Genomic DNA, 22,820 nt, shown 5'->3' with positions numbered 1-22,820 from the left:
AAAATTATGTATAAGAAAGAAAAAACTCTAATTATTAAATATTATTTATTATTAGATCTGATTGAAATAATATTAATCAACAGTTGCATGAATAATAAATTATTCCATCCCTACGAAAAACTTCAGTTAAAAATATTTAACACGCAAAGATTATCTTAAAAATATTATATAAAAAGAAAAAAAATACGAATTCTCCCGAGTAATAATAGGGGGGGGGAGAAAAATTTTTGTTAGATCGAAGAAGGAGAAAAAAGAACTGAAAAAAGAATCAAATCGAACGAAATCGAACGAAAATTTTAACGAATGGGGGGGGGGGATGAAGAGAATATACGAAAAACAAAATATCGTAAAAAAAGGTTGCGAGGTGCAACTAAAGTTCCATTCTCTCCTCTTCCTCCTCATCCTCCTCCGCCTCGTGCTGGTGGTCCTTCTTCTTCGTTTTCACGGGTAAAAAAAAAAGATTTAGAGATAGAAGTCAAAGTGGAGGCCACGATGAGATTTTCTCTTTAGAAGACGACGTGACGTGGCCGTTTGCCAATTTAACCCGCCCTTAAAGTCGCTTGTTTATTTTAATTCGTAAAGTGGACGATGTAGTCTCTCTCTCTCTCTCTCTCTCACACACACACTTTTATGGGACTCTCTTGTTCAACCCCTCCCCCTACCCCTCTCTCTATCACGAATCGATTTTTTCCCACTCCTGCACAATCTCACGCATAATTTTATCGTCCTTACTTCCAACCCCCCGCTTACTTAATTTCCACCCCTTTGTAAGGATAGTAAATGGATAAGGATGAACAACCTGTAAATAATATAAGTTAAACGTGGTGGTGGGTGACGATGATGGTGTTAGCGTTAAAAAGTGAAGTCTCGTTCGATGAAAAATTGTGGTGGAGTGGAGTGGAGGGGTAGGGGAAGGAAGAGGGAAGATTTCTTCTAATATAAGTAAATTCCTGTTTTTAATATTTTTCTACAGCATCAAATTCCACGTAATACGTGTGCTATGAATAATGAACACCAACCTAGTGGAAATTGTTCGCCATAGAATGGTGGTGGTGGTGATGATAGTGATGGTGATAATAGTGGTGGTAGTGGTCTCGCACGTTCCTTACGTTCCTTACGTTCCTACAATACTTTTCATTTCTGTTTACTTATTTTCTTATCTTATTATTTTTCTTCCTCTCTCTCTCTCTTAATTTGTCTTTTATATTTATATTATATTTCATACCACATCGATGAGAGAATTTTTTGATAATGTTGGAACGATTTAAAAGCGTATCGTGTTATGGTCGATTTACAAACGAATATCTAATTTAAAAAAATACAAAAGTAAACGAAAAAAAAAGAATTAAGTTCCTAATTAGTAACGTTAGTTTATTGGAAGTATTTTATCCTTGAAAAATAAACCAAAAAAAAAAAATATATATATAATTATAATATTTTATTATATATATTTTAAATATATTATTTATATATTTAAATATATTAAATATATATTAAATAATTGTATATAATTATTTATATTAATTATATATATTTTAATCGTATAAAATATCATTTTAATAGGTGTAGAAAAATCGAACATTAGCGCAAAAAGGAAGGTAAATAAATTAAAAAAAAAAATAATAAACTATATAGCGAAAACATTATTATTTATTAAACACTCAAGATTAATTTCAATCATTCTCCATCGTGTTTCATTAATTACAACAAATAACTCACGATAGATTGAAAATTCATTATAACATACATATATATACCAACCACCAATTAAAAATAAATACTAAAATAATAGAGAAACCAAATGGCTGGAACGTAAAAAAAAAAGAAAAAAAAAATAATTACCGTACACATTCGATTTGACGAAAAAAAAAAAAGGAAAAATTGAACGAAACGAAACGAAGCGAAGCGAAATGGCGGTTGCACCCGCATACGTTTTTTCAAGCGTACGCGTTTAAAAAGGTGAGGTAGGAGGGGAGGGGTTAAAAGAAGAGAAGAGAAGAGAAGAGGAGAGGAGAGGGGAGTTAACAAAAAAAAAAAATTAACCGAGCGGATCGATTCGAAGATTTATCTTTCGAGAAGAAGAAAAAAAGAAATAAAAATGGACGACACACACGTCTCACGCTTGTGGAGATATTTTCGGGTGGTCGTTCGTAATTAGAGTCGCATTCGTTGCCGTATGATGGGGGACAGGGGGATGGGGGAAAGGGGGGAAGGGGGGAAGGGACTTAGAAGCAAATACGCTTCCGTTCGCGCCACCGTTCGTGTTGGGTTCTATACTTAAACGAGCGACACCTGTACGCTCCACTTGGCAAACGATGCAATAACCTTAATTAGTTTTTCCCTCGGCACGCTATCCGGGACCTTAACGACCGAACTTCGTAACGTCTACTCGTATCTACGCATCCTATGAGTAAGAGAAATGTTACCACGAATTCGTAGGAACCTTCATCACCACCACCACCACCACCTTATCCTCCTCCTCCTCCTCCTCCTCCTCCTCCTCCTCCTTTTTCTTGCCTTGTAACCCAACTCCGTTGGGGGATGCTTTCATCGATTATGAAAGCTTGGTACGAACGAAAAACCAGAAAATATCTCTTAAATGAGCTACTACCAAGAAGAGTGTGTGAGAGAGAGAGAGAGAGAAATTTTTCTGAATTTAAAACTCGAATGGAAAAAAAGAGAAAAAGAAGGAAAAAAATATCGTTCCAACGGATTAGACGCGAATGATCCTTTCCGTAGGAATCCAACTTTCGTTAACGGGTTAATTTCGAGTAGAAAAAAATTTTTCTTTTTTTTAAATATTAAATAAAAGACTCGAAAGTTTATAAACGATGACGGCTTTAAAACGGTAATTGAAAATTTTCTTATAATTATATATGTATGTAACGTTGGAAGAAACTCGGATTATAATATCTTTCGTATCTCTTCAATTTTTTTTTTTTTCTTTTTGTATAGGAAAGATAATACATTGTCGTAAGATATCGTTAAGTTTACATTCGGAACAATTGGTAAATAAATTTGAATGAAATTTCGGGGTAAAATTTCGAAAGAATTTTTACTCGTGTTGTAACTTAAAACAAACAACAAAAAATATAAGTCAACGATTTTCCTATCATTGTTTAATTACGAAATATCCGAAATGTTTTGTTCTTTTGATAAAAAAAAAAAAAAAAACTTCTGGACGAATAATTTGAAGGAAATAAAATCAAAAGCGGATAACAAATTTTTGTACTTTCGAAAGTGTCACGATCCAGTAATTCTTACGTATATAAACATTGATACTTTAAATTATAAATATTATTACGAATGAATTATTGGGAATGATGTAAAGGCGAGAAAAAAAGAAGAAAAAAAAAAGAAAAGCGAACCGAAAGTAAGAAAAACAATTGAGAAACTTTCGATACGATTATGAACTTTCAACATAACCGTATTATCACGTTTGATGAAATTTTCGAGAATGATAAGAAGGGGAGAGGGGGGAGGTGGCAAACGATAAAACAAAAGCCGAAAGTTTCTTTTTTTTTACATATCCGTACGACAGTTGGTTGTTGTTTTCTTCCGTTAACATACTCGAGGTCCTCGTACTCGTTCAAGGATAACGAATAGAAACACACCGTGCAATTATATACGACGTAAAAATAACCTAATGGATTATATTATTAAATGCCGGAATGACCAACGTCGTAATGGCAAACTCCGTCTCCCTATTGGACACGCAATGCTGGCGAACGTTCGTGCTCGTAAAATTAACTTGCCGTGGATAATGTTCGGTGTGATGCAAAACTAAAAAAAATGAAAAAAAAAAAAAAAAAATACAGAAAAATACAAAATCTGCGAGCAAGTCGAACGGAGTATGTATGAAATAGAGAAAAAAATAAGAAGAAAAAAAAAGAGAGAGAAAGAGAAAGAGAAAGAAATGAGTGAAATTCTTTTCGTACGACGAGAAGAAAATTTGTTCGACTTACGTAGTATATCCTTTCCTTCTCTCTCATTCTCACGTTCTTCTTTATTTTCATACTAACCGCTAGTGCGCATTTATTTGATACTAACCAATGGTATGGTTGCTTGGGGTAGGTAGGGTGGGGGAAAAGCCACGAATTTGATGTACCCCGTGTACGCCGGCGTACGTATCGTAAAATTTAAATTATACAGTCGGCTTTTCTTTTTCGAAAAAGAAACAGAGAGAGATAGAGAGAGAGAGAGAGAATAAAGAAAGAAAATAATTTTTGTTTTGTTTTGTTTTTTTCGAATACACATTTAAAAGAATATAATTATCTCGTAAATGGTTTCGCAGCAAAAGGAAACAAAAGTTGTTGCTGTAAATGAGATATCATACGAGAAGTGGTAAAAAACTAAAAGATAAGATAATTAACAAAAAAAAAATAAAAATAAAAAACCGTACACATACACGCGCACAAAGAAAGCAGCGTAGAAACTAAGAGAACAACAACAACAGGAGGAGGAGGAGGAGGAGGAGGAAGAGGAAAAGAAGAAGAAAGGGGGTGGGAGGGGAAGGGGGGCGGGATCGAGGGTAGCCATCGGGGATAGTTAAGTCGCCATTGTGTCTCTCTAACCTCGAGTAAATTCGTGACGAACTTAACCACCTCGTCGTGTAACTCGTAATCGTGACTCGTGACCATCATCGTGAGAGAGAAAGAAAGAGCTTCGTTCTTTCCTTCCTTCCTTCCTTCCTTCCCTTCCCTTCCTTCCTTTTTCTTTTTTTTCCTTCCCAGCGGCTGCTACCTTTGAGATTCCGGCATAAGAAAATCGTGTTTTACGTCTTACGTTTGAGAATTGACTTTCAAATAATCCATCCTACCGTAATAATAATTTTCGACGGAAAAGCAAAACCCAAAAAACAGAAAAGAAAAAGAAAAAGAAAAAGAATAAGAAGAAATAAAATAAAAGAAGGGAAACAAAAAGGGATTGAACAGGAGTGGAAGGGGGCGGGGGAGGAAAGTGGTTTTCAAGTAAGAGATAAAAGGAACATCGAAGGAAAAAAAAAAGAAGAGTGGGAGGGTAAAGGGGAAGCTCTGATTTCGTGGTCCATCGGTTCGTTTAAATGGAACATCAGTTAGATATTTTGAAGTTCGTAGAAAATGACTATGGAAAGAGAAAAGTAATCGATCCTGGAAGGACGATGATTACAGACCCGAGCTACGCGAATGATCTTCTTTTTCTTACTGACGTAAAAATAAAAAAAAAAATAAAAAAAAAAATAAAATAGAAATAGAAATGGAAAGAGGGAAAGAGAGAGAGAGAGAGAGAGAGAGAGAAAAAACAAAAAGAAAAAAAGAGAGAAAGGATGAGACGTTAGTTGTGTTAGAAAATCGTAAAACGTTGGTCGAATCGATCATCAAATCCACATGACTGAGCTTCGAGATCAACTATCTGCCAGGTTAATCGTTAAGAATGACTTTTTTTTCGAGTCACCGATAAACAGTACTTTTTGTTGAGAGATGAAGAATAAGAAGATTTTAAAAGGGAACCTGTGTATATGTATATGTATATGTATATGTATATGTATATGTATATGTATATGTATATACAAGTAATTGGACTGGAAGAAAATTAACGAAGCAATCCCTATGAACGTGACAACGTGAAAAGCTTACGATTTCTTTTTTATACCCGCGATACAATTTTCAAGAAAAATAATATTCAAAAGGTGGAAATATTAGTAACAGTAGTAGTAGTAGTAGTAGTAGTAGTAGTAGTAGTAGTAGTAGTAGTAGTAGTAAAAGGGATATCAAAATGCACGGTCACGTTGTTAATGAAAATAAATATTTCGGATAAATTTAGGTTATTCTTATTAAAGGACCAATTTGTAGCATTTTAACGAACGGGGACGGAAATATTGTCTCTCTCTCTCTCTCTGTGCTTTTTTTTCTTTTCTTTTATTATTATTATTATTCTGGTATTTCTTCCTTCAATCTAAATCGTGATAAGAGATTCCCAAAATAAAAAATATATATAAATGGCGTATTAAAAAGAAACGTTTCGCGTACATTTAATGTTTCGAATATTTTGATTAAAAAAAAAAAGAAGTAAAACACAAACAAAAAAGGGTAGGACGATACTTTGAAATTTTAATTTATTTGGAAAACTAATTGAATCAAAATACGCACGCAATTTATCTCTCTCTCTCTCTCTTTTCTTTTTACCTTAATATACAAATTGAAATTACGATAACAGATTGAAAAAATAAATCAATTTCGTCCTAATATAATCAACTTCATTACTACTAATTGCTACTAATCGTAGTAGAAAAATACGTAAAAGTAAATAATTATTATAAAATATTTTTCCAAATTCCAATTGCATAGGTTATAAAAGTATATAACAATAATAGTAAATAAATCTTATTTAAAACGATGTTATTTTTGATGACTATGCTAGGAACGTTTAAACCCAGTCTAATAAGTAAAACGTTGAAGAAAGACATTTTAAAACCGAGTTTGGCTTCCTTCCACTCTTCACCACCTCTTTTCCTCCTCTCTACCGTCACCCCACCCCACCCCACCTTACCCAAATCCTTTAGTCCATTCTCCATGAGCCATTTCAAACGGAACAAGGCATTTTTCTCATCCTCTAGCACGACGTATTGCTCACGTATCTTGACCGAGGATCAACGAATACATGCATTCTTAATATCGAGGTCTACCAACGTTTATCTGTGTTTCCATGTATATGTATGTGTACGTGTATGCATTCTAAGAAGAATACACGTACCTATCAGGGTGATGAATCGTTGCCGAGCGACGAAAGAACCCCGAGAAAAATAGCGGAGATACTCCGGACGTGTAGAGAAATAAGAAAAATAACCCGTAGTGGGGATCTATTTATATATGTGTATGTGAATGTGCGTGTGTATACGTATGCATGTATATAAAATGTATTCGCGATGTTTTCGGAGCGGAGAATAATAAGAGACTCTCTCTCTCTCTCTCTCTCTCTCCCGCAAATTTCTCGCGTTCCTCTAGTCGTATATAAAAATAAAAATAAAAAAAAACAAATAAGTGTTAAAAGAACTAAATGAAAAAGGGAACGAGGGAGAAAGAGGAGCAGGAGAAAGAAAATAAGTAGAAAATTAACCCTTCAAATTTTCCCGCAATTGTGTAGAAATGATGGCACATTATTAAATTTAACGTTATTAGCGTGTACAACAACAACAACGTTCTTTCCCCCCCCCTCGTTATATTATATATTTTTTAATTAAAAATTTTTACGTTAAGGGATTAATACGTGTTCTCTTACAAATATGTATTACGATATTTATTTAAAAACGTTTTGTTTAATACGATACGAATTTATACGATGACTTTTTTTTATCGCTTAAAGTTACTTTCGCGATTTCGTAGTGTGATTTTAATGAGAGAAAAAAAAAGGAAAAGAAAAGAAAAGATAATAAAATTCATATAATAGAAAGAGAAAATCATATATTAATAATTGTAACATAGCATATACATACGTTCAATTATTATTATTATTATTATTATTTCAAAATTTATAAATCTATTACCAACATTATATAATATGTATTAATTAAATAGTTTTACTTATATGATTATTAATATAATAATTAATTATTTATTATATATATATAAATATTTTATATATTTATTACTTTATTTAATTATTTAATATAAATTAATTAATTATAATTAATAATTAAAATATATATAATTTTATTATTATTATAATTTTATATTAAATTTCTAATAATGGAAGATAATAAAACAAAAAATGTATACGAAATTTCTTGCAAGGATCCTTACGTAAAGTTCTGATTTACTTTAAGACGTTAATACTCTTGAGCAAATACGATAAGACATCGAGAATATAAGCTTATATTCCGTAGTAGTAGCAAAACGTGCGAGTTAACTTATCGTCTTTGTTAACGGCCAAGAGAACAACGAAAGGAACCCTTTCCCCCTGCCCGCCCCCCTCCTCAACCACCACCGGATGCGCACTACAAACTCGCTAATAATTTACTAAATCCTACCGAGAGTTAATTTCGCTTGTGGGCTGATTTAAGGATGTTGTTATACCAGAGATAAACGTTCTCGAATTAAGGAGAGTCTTCTTCTTACACCTCACCATCCCCACCATTTCATTCTTCCCTAATCCCCACCCCCTACCCCTTCCCCTTCCCTTTCCCCAACTCCCCCTTACCTGATATCCCTTCTCCCTTCCCCTTTCCCCTTCACCCTCACTATTCTCCGTTCCACCATTCCCTCTTCCCTCCTACACCCCTCTTCACCTTTTTCCAACCCCACCAGAATCTTACCCTCTTCCTCTTTCAAGCTCCTAAAACCGCCTAGTTTTGCGAACGGGTCGTCGTATGGGCACCGAGAAACGTGGTAATAACGCGGAAACAACCGACAAAGCGAGCTGTTTCTACGAGACACGTGGGAAATTGCGGCAACGTTTTCGCATACGTGTGTGTTTATCTATTTATATATGTATATATATGTATATACGCGCGCGCAAGAACCTGTGCGTGTATACAGGTTGTCCCAGAAGTCGTTTTAACCGAACTAAAAAATTAGAAAAATGTTGTTTATTATTTTTCGTTTTGTTTTAGCTTGTATTTTGATATAAAAAAAAAACAAACTGTATCGCTGGTCTCTCTTGTATTTTATTCAAAATTGTAACTGGTGACAGGTATCATTAAAATGAACGACGATTATGTTAACGAATTTAACGTCGTTACTTTTGTTTTACCAACTTTTACGCGAGATTTCGTCAATATTTCGAGAAATTAGTTTGAACTTTCGCATTAATCATTTCAAACGTATACCTTTTGTTATAAAATTATTAAAAAATTGTCAACCTAATGGGACGATTGCTAATTTTGATTTAACGATAAGGTTAAATATATAAAAATTTGAATAATATTTTTGCATTATCTAGATCTTTTTTTTTTTGATAGAAAACATTTATGTATCATGCAAATGATGAACGTAAATCGTACAACGCGAATCCATGTTAATAAAATAACTTTTGTTAATAATAATATTATTTTGTTTTATTATTTAATAGAGGAATATACAATGAAATCTCAGACGAGAATTAATAAGTCATTTTTGTTCACGTGATAAATTAACATGAACATGATATAATACATTATAATGATAAGTATAAACATCACTGTATTTCAGTATAACAAAATTAATAATATTAGTCAAATCTTACTTCCAAAAATTACAGAAGGATAGAAATCTTTTTAATCGACGTACTAAATTAAAATTATCAAACAAATTATTTGCTAGTAGGATTTCGTATGATTTGCCAAACCATATTTCGTATAAAATTCAATGAAAAATTGAATGACATTTATTTAGAATTTTCTTTTTGTATTTTTATTTTCTGACGAAAATTTCATTCGACTTTTGGTTAACCCTGTATACACGATATAGATAAAAAGACCAACACATACACACACGCACAGACATGGCACATATGTGGAGTCTCTAGCTAAGCCCGGCTGGTTCTCTCGCGAGCAAATAAAATTATCCTTGGGCTTAAGTCGATCGCCCGAAGGCGTTAAAGGGCCCGAATTTTCCTCTCCGTTGAACCTCTAACGAAGCGTCTCTTCTACCCAACGGAACCGTACGTTTCTCTTATCTTTCTCACTGTCACATATACACACACACTCACATACATACTCTTTCTCTCTTCTATAGGTGTTATGGTTTCTCTCTTATGGTTAGCAAAGAAGAAAATCGAATTTCTTAGAGAATTTCATTATGAATTGACCTAACATCCAAGTTTTATTCTTAATATATATTAAGAAAAGAAACCACCATAGTAAAATTCTCAATCTTTGGCTATGTGCCAACAAAATCAGCGTATGAGTTAAATCTTATTTGTCGATTGGCCTTAATTATCGGATTACAAGATTCATCTTCAAATTATTACAACAATTTATTCTCTACTACCGTTTATATTTTTTTATTTTTTTTTCTTGGATAACATTTGATAACAAAAAAAAATAAAGAGAGAGAAAAAATAAATACGAAATGTAAAGCACGTAATTACACTAATGAGTATTTTTTTTTAACGAATAAACCGTTCGTTCATTTTTTTGAGGGGTTTTGTTTTGTTTTTTCTTATAATTAACATGTTTCTCGAAATTTACGTAAAAATTTCAAACATTTCATACAATGTAATCACAAAAATATTCGTATAAATCTATGGTAAATTTAAAATCATTTTTATTCTCTCGTAATACGATATTTCTAAACTCTTAAACACGGGAAGAAACCTATAATAAAGTAAAATTTCACATAATCGAGTAAGAACAAATTGGTCTCACGAGATAAAAAAAACTACCAATCGTCTCAAAAGCTCTGTAAAAAATAAAAAATGCCAATCAAGTATTAACATAGAAAAATAATCATTATATTTTTATTATATCTCGTACAGATGCAAATAATCATGTGAGACCAGTACTTTTATTCATTCCAATAAAATTATATTTCTTTAAACAATATAATATATTTAAATATGTTTAATATATTAAAATAAGTTTTTCTCTGTAAAAGAATTGTGAACCTCTTTGCAATAGCCAACAAATAACAATTATTTTAAATTTATCAAAAGAAACGCGTACGAATATTCCTGTTACTCACTATATACATACACAGACACACGCCACACATACACATATCTATATAGTAATTTATATATATATATATATACACATACATCTACGCGTATATACATCTGTTCGAAAAGAATGGAACGAGCTTTTTCTCTTTTCTCCATTTCGTCGATGCGGCTGCAATCACTTAACCCGCTTTTACGATTAGTTTATTGCCCCCTCTGCCCCCTCTCCCTCTTTCCACCTCCTCCTCCACCTCCACCTCATCACTTCACTCCACCTCACCTTACCTCACTTCACCTCACCCAACCTAAACTCACCACACTAGTTCGCTCACTCAGTTTACTCATACATACACACACACATACACACATACTATTACTATCTCACCAATACAACCTACCATTACCTACTATTACTAGCATCGTAGTAGAGTACTAATGGAGAAAAACAAGGAAGGAATCTGCTTTGTATTTTTCTTCTCTAACGTAGCCATCGACCAAGAGAAAAGAGATTGTGCCACCACCCTCCCCCTCATCTACGATGGGGGCAGGGGGTGGGAGGAGGTTGAGACGAACAATGGCCGGAAGATAAATTAGCGCCCGCGAAGTACCGTGCTAATACATATAACGCGTGCTCGCGTCTCGTACGAGTTGTCCAAACGCCGGAAACGTCTCCTGCGAACTTGTTTTTCCATGGTCCCCCATCTTCCTCCTCCTCGTCCTCCTTCTCCTCTTACTCCTCTTCCACCAGCTTCTCTTTTTGTACGGAAAAGTATGAAGATTGATACTCGAGTACCTCTTTCTTACGTTTCTAATTGTAAATCTCGTCATCTAATGGAGGGGACCTGAACTTAAATGTGTTTGTTTGTGTGCATGTATGTGTGTATAATATTCGACGTTTAAACGTTCATTGATTGGCCTTTTATTTTATTACTATGTTGAAATAAAGTATTCCTAAGTAATTTTTCCTATGTATTTTTTTTACGTATAGAATAAGGGCTGAATAGTTTTGAGCCTAGTAAAGGGATATAAATTTGTGTCATTATTTTGGAAAGGTTTTTTTTTTTTCATACTTTTACACGAAACAAATGGAAGTAATAAATATAATAGAAATGTACATCCATTCCCTCTCTCTCTCTCTCATCAATCAAATGTACAAATGCATCAATTGTCGACTAGAATTACAAAATGTTTGAAAAATGTTACAAGCTTCGAATTTGTCAATAATATATTATGTGACCTTGGTATATAAAAATAATAAAATAATAATAATAAAAAATAACATGCATACTTTTTTACTTTAAGAAACACCCCCCCTCCCAAATCATATAATATATTATAATAAAATGCAAACTCTAATAATTACAAGTTTGCTGTTACGATGTGCGTGGTTTGAAAGGAGGAGAAAAAAAGAAAGAAAAAGAAAAAAAAAAAAAAAAAAGATAAATACCTCGTCACGGTGAATAAACGCGGGAAAGAATAGCAACGCGTAAAAGTAGAAACAACAAAAATAACGGACGTTGGGTTGTTCCTTGCATTAGTTTTTAAGTTTCGACGATGTAACCGCTTTCCCTTCGATGCGCATCTGCTTCTGCTGCTTGTCTTTTACAATATCCGTCTCTCTCTCTCACACATACACACACACATACACACACAGAAACGTATATATTTTATACTAGTTGTGTTCTCTTTCTTTCTATCCTTTTTTTTCTCTCCTTCTTTTTTCTTTCATCGTAATCGTCGTGTCGTAGTCGAGAATTTATCTACGATCAGCCGTTACGTTGCATTGCGTTGCATTGCGTTGCATTGCGTTGCGTTTGCGTTGCTATCTAGCACAACGTACTCGTATATACTATCAATCACACACAAACACAAATACCACTACACCATCATCACCACCACCACCACCATCATCATCATCATCATCGCACATGTAAGTTTCTACGAAAGTCGGGTTACTTGTTGTTGGATGTGGCAAGAAATTTTCACCTTTTCCGCAAGAACTTGTATGCGCATTTAACCGACATTTTTATTGGATAGTGTTCCAACGATTCTCTACTATTTACAAGATAAAGAATAAAAGACGATATTTTAACGAGATAATAATTAACCCGAATAATTCGATTCGATCTCTATTATCTTATTTTTTTCTTCTTTTCCAAAATACGGAAGTTAAACGATTTAAAAGAAAAAGAAAAGAAAAAATAGAAATGACGAGGAAGAAATCGTTAATACGTTCGTGTAAAAAAAAAAAAACTAGTGTGTGTACTTATGTACGCACGTAAGAAGTTATACTTCTTTGCTGTACCAAAACGAACATAACCCAATAACCTCAAAAATAACTTCAAAGAAAAAAATAACTTAAAAAAAAAAAAAATTATTATATATATATATATATATAAGAAAGAATAAAAAAATATCAAAATATGGATATCAGTCCACACTAAATATAACAGAGATATATCGAATTACTTCACGCGTCAACAGTCATGGCGCGGTTACAGCATTAGTTCTCGCTTCGATCATTTAAGGGGTTATACGCAGTAAGAATTTTTAAAAAATCGATTTTATTTTTTTTCATTTTCGGAATGTACATATATTTAAGTATATTCTCTGAAAATTTCAAATCGATCCGACAAATATTCTTCACTTCATGTAAGCTGCAAACAAAAATTTTTAACTATGTGTAAACGTCTCTTTGAAACTTTAAACGCGTTTTTGTCAAAACGGTATTTTCAAAGTCGGTGATCTCGATTTTTCAAAAATGGCTTAACCGATCGGTTTCAAATTTTACACAATCTTCTTAGATATATTCCTCAGGTATTAAGTATAAGGAATAATTTAAAAAATTTATTACTATTTTTTTGTAACAATTTAGAGCGAAAATTTTAGTCAAAAACAACAACTTTTTTCAAATAGACGCCATTTCGTCAAAAATCAAAATTTGTTATTATTCCTTCGTTTTAATACCTGCATTATTCTATCCTTTAAAAGAATCCACCATATTTTTTAATTTCAATAATCCAAACCGCCAAAATGAAGATCACCGCCAAACATCTTTTTAGAGGACGTTCAGGAAATCATCTACAGGAGCGGTGCAGATTAATATTTTACATAATCGACGCGCTATTGTATTCTCAAAAGTTGGCTATATTGAATTACCATCACTTTTGTTTGAGAAATAAAAACTGTTTCTAGAAAAAATTCATGAAAATACGTCTTTTTCGTGCCTCGCAACTGCGTATAACCCCTTAAGTAAAGCAGCGCTGAGTACGATTAGTATTTGGATGGGTGACCCGCTTGAGAAAAAAGGGGGAAGAAGAAAAGAAGACAACTTCATGCAGTATACTTGAAATCGCTTTGCCGCGCGTCGTAAATACCGACAAACTTCATGGTGTCGTTTTTCCAGACGCTCGGAACAAAATCACTCCCCATTACATTTTCCCAAACGCGCCAAAAGAAGTATAACTTCAAAAAAATCACAACGATTTTAGGAATGATTATAACAAAATTCGCGGAATGCTTTCTTCCAGACATGGAATAGGAAAATATAATGGAAAATTCGATAAATGATATTAAGGATAAGAGACAGAGGGGACAAAAAATATGGAATATAATACGACGAAAAATATAGATACGAGATCCCAGGATTTATTAAAACTGTCCTCCTCCTCCTCCTCCTCCTACTTGCAGTTGGTCTATGTTTTGCTTTTTACTCTTCTATATATCTTCTTTATATATATATATTTATTTTATGCCACCTCCTCCTATTTTTATTACGCTTTTTTTAAAGACAACGCATAGCTATAAGAGTTTCAAAAACAAAAAGAACAAGAAAAAGAAAATCCAATAAAATAAAATCAAAGAAAAAAAATCATTCTCATCTTGCGTGATCCTCAACGCGATAACAAAACCTCGTTTGAAAAAAATAATGTTGAACACTGGAGAAAAATTACAAATTTTTTCCCATTTTCAAAAAAAAAAAAAAACCATCTGTATAAAAACGATAAAATAAATTCTTATTTTTGATAACTTCAAAAAAGAAAAATATAATTTCGTTAAATCAAATATCGTTTGAAAAATATATCGCGAATATACCTATCCTCCTAACAAATTTTTTTTGTTATTTAGTAATAAAGATACGAAAAATCAATTCATGTGTAAAGAATTGTAGGGTTTCTCGTTTAAAAATATATCGTTGGCCTTGATAAGGAAAAAAAGAAAAAAAATTATTTTCAGCATCATATGTGACCCTTGAAAATAGTGTCTAACATTGTCTTGAATATATTTTTCCATTAAACCCAAAAATAACGGAGTTATTTTAAGTGATCAAAATTTGTATCGAATCTCTATCGATGCACAAATAATTTCGACTCTAACGAATTCTCATTAATCTTTTCGATAAAACAAATTAAACAAACTCATCGAAGTAATCAAAGGTAATCGAAAAAAAAAAAAAATCAATTTGCAACATTAACAAAATAATGAACAAATATTATCAATACAGATATAAACGAATATACGAATGATACTAAATTTATGATAATCTTTATATAAACCAAATCAAAATTAATTACATTCATTAATTACAAAATAAATATTACGAAATATTATACGTACGTCATAATATTAAGGAGAAATAAAAATTAGATTAAAACAAAATAATATTAATACGTTGATATCAGTGACACGAAACTAACATAAAAGAAACCTACAAAGGATTAAACGATACAATTACAAATAAAAAATAGAAAAAATCATTTACTTCTTAACGAAACAATCACAATCTTACAAATGATAGAAATGAATAATATAAGAGAGAAAAAGCAACCAAAAAAAAAAAAAAGAAACATATTCGTAAGTACGAGTTCTATGTTAAACACGAGTTTTCACTTAAAAGAGGAATTCCCAGTGAAAGAATGAGGGATAGATGGATGGATGGATGGAGGGAGGAAGGGAGGGAGGTAGGGATAGGAACAAATTCATTCGTAAAGGCGGGAACTAGGTATATGTAAGTACCCTTTCCTCCTATGTACACGTATAACGTCTGTTTAACTATCGGTAAGGACTTGTGGTTCGTATACGGTATACACGAGTATACTGTAAAAGTCAACGTGAATATATGTGTACACTTCGTACCCAAAGGAGAGTGCAAAAAGCGTAATGTAACTAAAGGAACTAAAAAAAAAAAAAAAAACTAGAAAAATACGAACAAAATCTGAAAACAAACTGCGTTCAATCGTTGAGTATATCTCGTTCTTGGTTTTATTTACGCGAAAGTTTCTATATATATATCATAAATAAACCATGGGATATATGAGATTAAAAGATCTTTCGAAATAAAATGCAAAGGGGGGTGGGGCCATAGAAAAGGAAAATAATTAAATAAATCCAAAAAGAGACAAACAAAATCCTTAATTCATTTAAAAGAATAGGATTCATTCATTTATACATTCATTCATTCATTCATTCATTCATTCATTCTTTCTTTCTATTCTTATCATTCCAACATAGAATGATTATTCACATAATATAGACGACGTTCCCATGCGATTCATAGTTATTTGTCAACGATAATAATTATCATATACATGTATGGAAACAACAAGGGAAATGCATTTTTACATTTGACGAGCAAAAAGAAGCTCTATTTACCTGGACAATGCTGTTTACTCGTTTGAACAAATAACAAGATAACTGTCGAATGAATTCGCACTTCGTCAGAGAATATTGTATATTATATATAATTATATAAATATACTAACATATATATATATATAATACACGTGACTTAAATACATGCATGCATACGTGTATATTGCACATGTATATAAATAAGTATATACATGCATATATATAGATAATATAAGGTTCGTTGGTTTGTCATTTCTATGACTTTAACACAACACCGATAAGATTCCGCGTTTCATTAGAAATTCATATATTCAAAAGTTGACATCGTTTTGCCTTGTGTAAAAGAGAGAGAGAGAGTGAGAGAGAGAGAAGAAACTTGTTAGCGCAACGTAGAATGAGTAACTCGTACGATTACAGGCAAACACTCGTCCATATTAATAGTCATTGCTTTTTCACGCTTAATAAACATGTGGAACGGTCGAGATGCAAGTGTATCTCACGGCCGACCTATCAACACAAAGTTATAAACATGATAAAATGAAGAAATAAAGAAATAAAGAAATAATAAGAAATAGAAACGTACGTAATATATACAGGATGTTCAAACAAAAAACAAAGGAGTTAGAATAAAACTTATACAGTAAGACCTCTTTTTGTGCGGTCCTTTTTTATACGATTTTATTTTTGTGCGATTTGTTTTGTGCGATTTATTTTTATGCGGTCCCTATCCACCGCACAAAAAGAGGTTTTACTGTATATCGTACAAAGTTGTTGTTAATAATATGTAAGTATTTATAAAATTACCGAATATTTTTTTGTACGATTTCTTTTATGCGGTCCCTATCCACCGCACAAAAAGAGGTTTTACTGTATTACGTATTTTACCGAGGTTTAAATAGACGAAAGACAAATTTTTTTCCAAACTTATTTTCCAAAATATGGAATCGGAATGATATGATCATGAAGGTGTCATTTTAATTCACATTTTTTTCATAATAATAAGAATAATAATAATTTCATATAATAAAGTCGCCAGAAAAATAATATGGTTTCGTTTAAAGAAACATAGATAACTTTGGAATTTCGTAAAAGAAAAAAGAAAAATTACCTTGAGATCAATTTTTCCAATCATTACATTTCCCCCTAACCCCCCCCCACCCTCCGCTCTCTATGCAGTGGCGTAACTTTTTCCTTGGAAATTTTATTTTATACGTATAAATATAAAAGAAAAAAGAAAGATATATTTAGGTAATCCCTTTTTAGTTTAGAGACACGCCCTTCCCCCTCCCTTCCCCTGCCCCGTCTCAACATCCAGAGACATCCGGACAAAGAGAAAATCAGCACTGTGCGAAAGTACAGCGAGTGAACTTTGACTGAGCTATGCATAAATGTATTTCTTAGAAATCTATTAGAGAGAAAGAAAGATAGAGAGAGAGAGAGAGAGAGAAGAAAAAGAGAGCGGAATATTTATTTGCCCCACCCGTAATAATAGAAAGAGAAAGAGAGAGAAAACGTCAAAGTTTCGTGCCAGTTGCAAAGCCCGCGTTGATACGCTCGTAAACGCGAGGAAACGAAACTAAAAAGAAAGAAAATAAAAGAATCGAATGAAAATATAGAAGGGAAGAAGAAAAAAAAAAAACAAACAAACAAACAAACGAACGAACGAACGAACAAATAAAAAAGTAAAAAAGAAAAAAGAAGTATAAAAAAGAAATAGAAGGGAGGGGGAAAAAAAATGTCCGTAAAAAGGAGAAAAATGTAGAGGAAGTTATACGTTTTCGAAAGTCCATTCGATGAAAGAGAGAGAGAGAGAGACAGAGAGACAGAGAGAGAGAGTGGGGGGAGAAGAGTTAGGTAAAAATGAGAAGAACGAAGAGGAAGAGGGGGGAGGGGAGGAGTCGTTAGGTAAATCGTCCGTGAAAAATGATCGCTCGGCTACATTCTCTTTCCGTCTCTCTCTCTTACTCTCATATTTATCAGGAATCGGTTTGCTCGTGGACTCGGAAAATGCGGAAGCGAGAAACGACGAGCACGTACTACTACATAGGTAGAAACTAGGGGGAAAAGGTGTGCAGTGGAAAGGGGGGAGTTGAACGATGTTCGCATACCCCCCCACCACCACCACCACCACCACCACTACCACAACTTACCCTTATGCGTTTTACTGACACGTTACTATTGCTGATGGTGGTAGTGGTCATAGTAATGGTGGTGGTTGGTGGTGTTGATGGTGGTGGTGGTGGGTCCTTTCCCGTTTCTGCTGATACGACAGCGGTCCCATCGTGATTAATTCAAATTCGAACAAACGAAATCGCAATGTTCCCTTAAAAATACACCGACGATATTTTCGTTGTCCTCGGGGAAAAAGAAAAGAAAGAAAATAAAAAACTAGTTCCAGGAGAGATTGGTCGGTGGTTGATTGTTTGTACTAGAAGATAGGGAATGGGTTAGTCATAGTCGTTTGTTCTAAGAAAAATTCTTGAGAAGAGAAACGGTGATGGATGAACGGACGATTATTCGAAAGAGAGAGAGAGAAAGAAAAACGTAACGTTTGGACAAAATGAAAGATAAAGTCAAGTTTTAAATATGACGAGGAGGAGGATACGAAAGAAGAAGAGTTCTTCTTCTTCTTCTTCTTCTTCTTCTTACCTTATCGACCGACTAAACTTAAACTAACTATGGAAAGTAATGTTAACGTTTGTACATACATAAATACATAAATGCATGCGCATAGTAAGACGCGTAAGTAAGTTTTATTTATTTACGTGTACCCTAGCCTTTCCTAAGTTTAAACTATTCAGGAAGAAGAATTTCTGTAAAGATACGAGACACACACACACATAACACGCGCAGTTACACGTGCGCGCGCATATATGCGAACATCATACACAGTATACATTATATACATAGTTATCTAAATGTTTCTCTCTCGAATGTATTCGAAGATGAAACGAAAAGAGAAATCTTGTAAAAGAGACAAAACTAGGTGTGGCTGGGTCTGACTGACTGACTTGACTCGGTTCGTCGTAAAATCACGTTTACACTGTCATCTTCTTCTTCTTCTTCCTCTTTGTATTTCTTTGTTTACACGTTTTATGCATCTATAATATGCGCGACCCTGACAAAGGAAAGAAGAACCGTTCAGATTCAGAGACCATTAAAAAACACAATTATCGACTGAAATGTCAAAAGGGCAAAAGCAACGAGACGCAAGATTGCATGAACCGTATCGTATCGTATTTCTATATCATCCCTCCCCCTTCCCCTCCCACCTATTTCTTTCTCTTCTCCGCTTCGCGTTCTTGTACGAATAGGAGGAACTCGAAGGGTAACTCCCCCCCCCACCCCATTAATGAACTTCTCCGTAACAATTATCGCACCTATCACGAACGTCTTTTAGAAATCCCGCAGGAGAAGGTAAACGACGTACGTAAATGTGTATCCGTGTTTCTATCCTAAGTGTTATGTGCGGTATATGTGTATAGACATCGAATATAGTGATATCGTGTTATTAACTTTCGCAAAACTGTTTGCGCGAATTCGCATTACACACGTTCCGAAGTTGTACAAAGCTTACTTTGGTGGTGCTACCGTTACCGCTAACATTACTACTGCAGTCGTTGCTGCTGGTGGTTGCTGTTGCTCTTAGCTGCTAATTGCTTTCTCGTTTGCCATTGTGTATTTCTACGAAAGAGATGAGTGTACGATACGACGACGGTAAGTTTCGTTGGACGAATTCCGTTTGCGGTTCGACTCTGACCCGAAACCTTTCCCCTTTCACCAATTGATAGATGATAGCGGACAAAAAAAAAATAAGTAAGAACACAAATCACGATGTGGTAAGAATAAACCGATGTGCGAAAAATTTGAATTTATTACTCGTACGCCGTGTTGTTTCAAAAATTCGATACACTATTAGGGTAACTTTCGAGAAGGTTCGTAAAAAACTTACGAACATATTGTATATATGTGTTATATAAACATATTGTATTGTTTCAGATAATTCCATTTTTTCGATGTTAATAAAATTACTTTATATGTAAATGTACTTTATATGTAAAAATTCATTTAAAAACTCACGAAACTTTTGATTTATCCTAATAATAGCGATACGGTTTCAAAACAAGTATACTCTTGTATAACACAACGGTAGATAAGTTTCTAGATAATGTTGTGTTTGTATAAAACCGTGTTACACGAGAGATCTAGAATTCATTATTCCTTAACGTTATTTTTTGAAAGTAATTTAATTCTGAAATATGTTAAGCAAAAATCCATGTTATACGATGCTGTAGAAGTACAGTATTGTACAAAAGTTTGTCGCAAGTTTTTTTAACGTGTTAGAACGAAATCGTGTTGTAGGAGGGTCACCTGTAATTGTAATAATTTAAGAATAGTTTAAGTTTTGTCAAATAATATCGAGTTCGTAAAGCTTTAGATGATGACGATGGGTTTTTCAATCTCTCATTATGTTTGTTTATAACTAAAAATGTTTATCTTGGTTATAGAACTTCATAATTTTTGTATCACCATTTTGAAATATCTTTTATATCGTTATATTAATTATATTTATTTTTAATTTGATATTAATCAACATCAATGTGACTCAATGCAATATTTTTACTATACAATATGTTAATGTTATAATTTTCTTTGATAAAGTATTCTTTTTAAATTGTATTATTTAACACACGAAAAAATAAAAAAAAGAAAGAAATAAAAGAGAATGTTCGACAGATTGGAAGAGTTAGTTAGAGATATTGTCTTTCTTCCTATCGCTTTTAAATAAACCAATAATCGACGATATTCGATTCTAACAGAGAGGAACAAAAAAAGAAGGAAAAAAAATTATACGAGAAAAAATAATATCTCTCTTCGCGTTTATTTATTTTTTGTTTGTTAAGATAAAATGAAACAATTTTTATTTAAAACCTTAATGCCTGCAAATAATGTGAAAAAAAAAAAAAAAAAAACAAATGCAATCCAATCGATGATTAATATAGAACAATTTGAAATTAATTCGGATAGTTTCTGTGTTAACGCCTCGAAGGTAATTCATTTGAACGTAACAACCGACGACCTGAGTTAGAACGCGAACACGCCTTCATCCAAGTGCGAATAGGCTTTTAATGCTTTGCACAGTGGGGCTTCTATCGCTCGTATCGAATGACATTATATGGTTTCGCCAAATTATGTTTAGTTAATTCAGATTTGCTGACCATATAAAACACAAGCAGATTTTGTTCCTCTCTCCACCTTCTCCTCCTCCTCCTCCCTCCCACCCCCCATTAAAAAATAAGGAATACCGTTTTTAAATGCAGAGGCTGAATAAAATAAAAAAAAATTACAGTTGACCTTGATCAGAGCTTAAAAACCTTCACCTAAAGAAGATATTACTATCATTAATATTACATTAAACATTTTTCTTAGACATTTAAATGATTAATCCACGAGTAACGTAACTTCGTATTTTAAATCAACAGGTAAAAGAAAAAGAAGAAGAAGAAGAAGAAAAAAGAAACATACTTTTTAAAAGAAAAGTAACTAGTAATATGTAAACGAATGGAAAAATGATTCAACGAACTCTCGGGATATTTTTGAACGATAAATATACCCCCCTTCTCCCACCCCTCTTTTGAACTGGAGAGAATGTAAGTTCTTGGACGTTAGGAAATCGGAAAAGGGATAAAAGGAAGGAAGGAAGGTAAGAAAAGTGGATGGGATGGAGGGTGGGGGTGGCGCAGGGGGAATTCAGTACAGTGAGAATGAGAAATTCTTCGACGAGTAAAGTTCTTACGAGTCAGCAAAATAACCCGAGAACTTGGCCAACAATATATTTTTCTATATATATATATGTGTGTGTGTGTGTGGGGAGAGGTTGTATGTGTATACATATATATGTGTATGTACGAAATAAAAAGAGAAAAAGAGTTAAAAGAGAAAGGTTTAAGGAAACGTAGTAGTAAGTTTATCGAAAAATTATGTTAGATAAATATTCCGTAATCTGCGATAGTACAATGTTTCTTCTCCTAAAACTAGAGCAAGGAAAGACGACTACTACTATTACTCGTTGAAAAAGATAACATTGTGGATTTTTCTACCTATTTGGCCCTTCAATCGACCATGCGCGTATCCCCGTAAACGAGACTTTAAAGCACGATGAAAGTTTTATCACGGAAGTACGTATACTACACATACATACATTCATATATGCTTTGTGTAAATGTGTATAGAATATATATATACATATAGAGATTTATGCGTGTGTATGTGTGTCTATGTATATGCATGTATGCATGTATGTATGTACTTACGCAAGGTTTCGATGTTACACACAAACACACAAACACACACACACACATACATAGCATCTTGCGCACGTCCCAACCGAGGAGGAACCCCTCTTTTCAGAACTTGAAGTTTTACGATCCCAAACGAGAAAGAAGGTTTACACCGACTTAATCTCCATCGGTGATGTACGTTTTCTCTTTGCATTTTGAAAAACTTTCCGATCTACTTGTTAAACGTATTTATATCGGAATACCATCAATGGGAAAATATACGCGGTTCGATGA

At 33.3% G+C, this 22,820-nt stretch overlaps 1 protein-coding gene across 1 annotated transcript in view; it reads right to left on the bottom strand.

The window, feature by feature from the left end:
* Nucleotides 1-6,560, bottom strand: part of LOC122520880 (max-interacting protein 1-like) — a 106,929-nt gene extending 100,369 nt beyond the window's left edge. Inside the window, exon 1 of the mRNA XM_043641198.1 lies at nt 6,529-6,560. Within this exon, the coding sequence (XP_043497133.1) occupies nt 6,529-6,560 (32 nt within the window). The remainder of the gene's footprint in view (nt 1-6,528) is intronic.
* Between the last annotated feature and the right edge of the window lie 16,260 nt (nt 6,561-22,820).

The sequence above is a fragment of the Polistes fuscatus genome, unplaced genomic scaffold (assembly GCF_010416935.1).
Source record: "Polistes fuscatus isolate 324 unplaced genomic scaffold, CU_Pfus_HIC Scaffold4, whole genome shotgun sequence".
NCBI classification, from domain to species: domain Eukaryota; kingdom Metazoa; phylum Arthropoda; class Insecta; order Hymenoptera; family Vespidae; genus Polistes; species Polistes fuscatus.
This window is presented reverse-complemented; position numbering and strand designations above follow the sequence as displayed.